Source organism: Camelina sativa, chromosome 4 (assembly GCF_000633955.1).
Source record: "Camelina sativa cultivar DH55 chromosome 4, Cs, whole genome shotgun sequence".
NCBI classification, from domain to species: domain Eukaryota; kingdom Viridiplantae; phylum Streptophyta; class Magnoliopsida; order Brassicales; family Brassicaceae; genus Camelina; species Camelina sativa.
In genome coordinates this window covers 24,365,470-24,368,834 of record NC_025688.1, presented here as the reverse complement: position 1 = coordinate 24,368,834, position 3,365 = coordinate 24,365,470, and the positions used below count along the sequence as shown (strand labels likewise).

Below are 3,365 nucleotides of genomic sequence, written 5' to 3'. Positions count from 1 at the left end.
AAAAGACAACGAGATGTCTCCGTTGAAGCCAGAACAAAAAGTAATCCAACATTGCACCCGTAGCCATCCATTAATTGTGGTTACAGTTGGTGACTTCATATGCCATGGCTGCAACACCCACGGAAGCGGACATACGAAAGAAAAAGAATGCTTCGCATCTTGAAGTATCATCACTTCATAGCCAGTACCAAAGCCATTAGTGGTTTTACTTTTGAGATGGCAGTCTGTAACGTTATGCACCATTAAGGTCTGGAACGTCTTTCGCTTTCAATTCGATAAATCTACTGTGTGTTTACCATCTTCAATAGTACACAACATATTACAGTCTCGTAACATGGTTTCCATATCGAATATAATTGGGGTAATGCGATGCAGCTTCCGAGGAAAACATTGAAAACGTAGCAGAACCAATTATTGAAAACTAGTAGCATTACTAAAAACTGATCTATGACAAATCGTGGAATGATTTGGCACATACAGTGACCAAATCAGCTTAAGTCTCATATCTCCCCGTCCCAGAGTTCTTCAAGACTCTTACAAGGACTCGTCTCATGAACAAATGACATGCCTCTCACCAACCTACCCTGCAACATTGAAACAACACAGACTTCAATATTCGATAACCACAAACATGTGAGCAACAGAAATAATCCCTTTGACTTATTTGGACTACAATGTGCGGAAAATAACTTACCTGTTCAATCTCAGAAAACTTGGATAACATGTCATCAGGTATGGACCAATTGAAAACATCGAAGTTCTGTTTAATCCTGTCTTCATGTGTGCTTTTCGGAAGAACACTTTGACCCATTTGGAGGCCCCAGCGAAGTGCAACTTGTGCAGGAGTCTTGCCGAGCTTCTCAGCAACACCACCAAGAATAGGGTTCTTCAAAACATCGCTCTTGAGCCACGTTGTCCCTGGAGAACCCAACGGAGAGTAACCCTACAAAAACATCAACTAAACTGTTAATTTCGAAGACATTTTCTCACTTTTATAAAAAGGATATGAATATGTTTGTTCTACATACTGAGAGGTGAACGCCTTTAGATTTGCAGAAATCCCTGAGCACGTTTTGTTGCCATGAAGGATGACACTCCACCTGGTTAACAGCAGGAGGTACGCGAGCCACCTCCAAGAGATCTGCGAGTTTCTTTGAGGAGAAATTGCTGACACCAACAGCTCTGGCCTTACCCGTATCAAAGAGTGATTCCATTGCTTTCCATGTGCTAGGAATATCAGTTGGCAATATGTTCTCTGGTTTAAAGCCAGTAGAACCTTTCTTGAGGCTAACAGGCCAGTGAATCTTCAAACGGACCACAAAAAAACTGTTAGTAAATCGAAATGGTTCCACACAAATGTTTGAACAATATCTCACACTAAGCCTTAAGACTTTAAAAAAAATGAGTGATATATACATGGTAGATAAAAACTACATCTATATGCAAGTGAAGTACCAAAATGGATTGCTGCAAGTTATGTTGAAAGAAAAGCACATAGACAAACAAAACAAGGTTTTCTAATATATTGCTTACCAGATACAGATCGACATAGTCAAGCTGCAGATCCTGTAGAGCTCTCTTCAGTGCCTCGGGCACCTCTTGAGGATCATGACAAGTACACCTTTCATACGAAAAGGTAACCAGGTTAGTATCTACATAGACTTGAGAACTGATTACAAAAGAAAAATAAATAACCTATAAGGTATTCAAAGCATAGTGATGGAGAATACCAGAGTTTGGATGTGATGAACATTTCTTCACGCTTAACAACTCCATCATCAAACAATTTCTTCAGGACTAACCCAATCTACAGGATGAACCGGGGAATTCCCAAATGAGGCAAACCAAAGATGAGCAGTGTTAAGCAAACTCATTGAGATACACAATCCATAAGAAAGAACACAACTTTTGTTTTGCTCCAAGTCCCATAAGAATAAAAAATCAAAGCTTTCCTCACACAAAGTATCAAATCGAACAAAAGACAGACACTTTTTCATAAACCGATGCAGCTTACATCTCCTATGACTTTCAAAACTTATACAAAGAAACAGAACCATAATCACAATGGAGATATAAGATGAGTTTTTTGGATTTACCTCTTTTTCGTTGCCATAGATTTGAGCACAATCAATATGGCGATAACCGATCTGCATCAAGAAGAAGAATCTTTAGTGATTTAGCTAATACAATCATTAGTCACAAATTACAAAATCAAAAGACGAACCTTAACAGCAGCTTCGACAGCGTTTCCGACGAGACCAGGATCGGCCTGCCACGTTCCGAGACCGATTGATGGAATCTTCGCTCCAGTGTTGAGCTCAAAGTATCTGATTTCGTCCGCCATGATCTGAGCTACAGAGATGTATCACCTGAAATCAACACTGAGAGTCTGATGAGACTGGTCTCTGTTAACTGTTAAGGGTTAACGTCAAGTGTGGAGAAGACCATACAGATATATCAATTTGGGCCTTTTTTTAGGCCTTTATCATTTTCATAACCAAGTTTTTTAATTTTTTTTTCCACTTATAAGTTTATAAACCAAGAATTATTGCGTTCCTTTACTAAAATAAATACAATTTTATTGATGTTATATGTCATATCAATAATGAAAAAAAAAAAAACAGAAAACAATTAATAACGTAATTGCATAACTGAAGATTTTATGGCCTTATGCTAAATTGCTAATGAAGCTATTTTACTTTTTTTTTTCAAGAAAAAACGATTTAAATATATATATATATATATATATACCGAGACTGGCTCAGTTTAGACATGTATTAATATATACATCTCCTATATAATAAAACAAAAGTACACAACATTGTTTTGTAGACTATATAATTTTAATAAGTTGGTTACAAATAGGTTATACATTAATGATAGATTAATTGGTTACTAATAGGTTATACCAAAAATCTTAAAAAGAATATTCTAAAGAATCATATCATCTAACTTACCATATTAATTTCTTTTATTAAATTATTCATCAAATAAAATCTTTTGATATCTAATTTAACATATTAATTTGTTAATTATCATTATACTTCACCTCTCATTTTTATATATAAGTCTATTTTGTGAAACAAATAAACTATCATATTATTTATTATAATTAAAAAATAGTTTTATTTTCGGATATACCATAAGTTGAATTTTTAAAAACAAATATAAATTGTTCAATCTATAAAATATTCAAGCTTTACTAATATTGTTCTTTAGAAATAGTATCTATTGAATTAAAAAAATTATTAAGTAAACGAGTCAAAATTTGAATATTTAAATTCAAATTTACAAAATTATGTCTTATAATGACATTCAAGTCATGATGTAGAATATACATTGTTGAAATAACTTCACATATATAA

At 34.4% G+C, this 3,365-nt stretch overlaps 1 protein-coding gene across 1 annotated transcript; it reads right to left on the bottom strand.

Moving 5' to 3' along the window:
• LOC104782206 (aldo-keto reductase family 4 member C10-like) lies at positions 243–2,437 on the bottom strand. The gene is made up of 7 exons (XM_010507072.2): positions 2,225–2,437; positions 2,097–2,147; positions 1,731–1,807; positions 1,534–1,621; positions 1,029–1,304; positions 695–943; positions 243–584 (listed from the first exon to the last, which is right to left on the bottom strand). The coding sequence occupies exons 1-7, from the start codon at positions 2,342–2,344 to the stop codon at positions 501–503; spliced, it is 945 nt and encodes a 314-aa protein (XP_010505374.1). The 5' UTR covers positions 2,345–2,437; the 3' UTR covers positions 243–500.

Excerpts from the sequence above, each read along its gene's own strand:
- LOC104782206 (XM_010507072.2), bottom strand. The coding sequence starts at position 2,344 with ATGGCGGACGAAATCAGATACTTTGAGCTCAACACTGGAGCGAAGATT. Across the intron at positions 2,148-2,224 it reads CTGTCGAAGCTGCTGTTAAG|ATCGGTTATCGCCATATTGA; the intron begins GTTCGTCTTTTG and ends TTCTTGATGCAG. Across the intron at positions 1,622-1,730 it reads TTCATCACATCCAAACTCTG|GTGTACTTGTCATGATCCTC; the intron begins GTATTCTCCATC and ends TTCGTATGAAAG.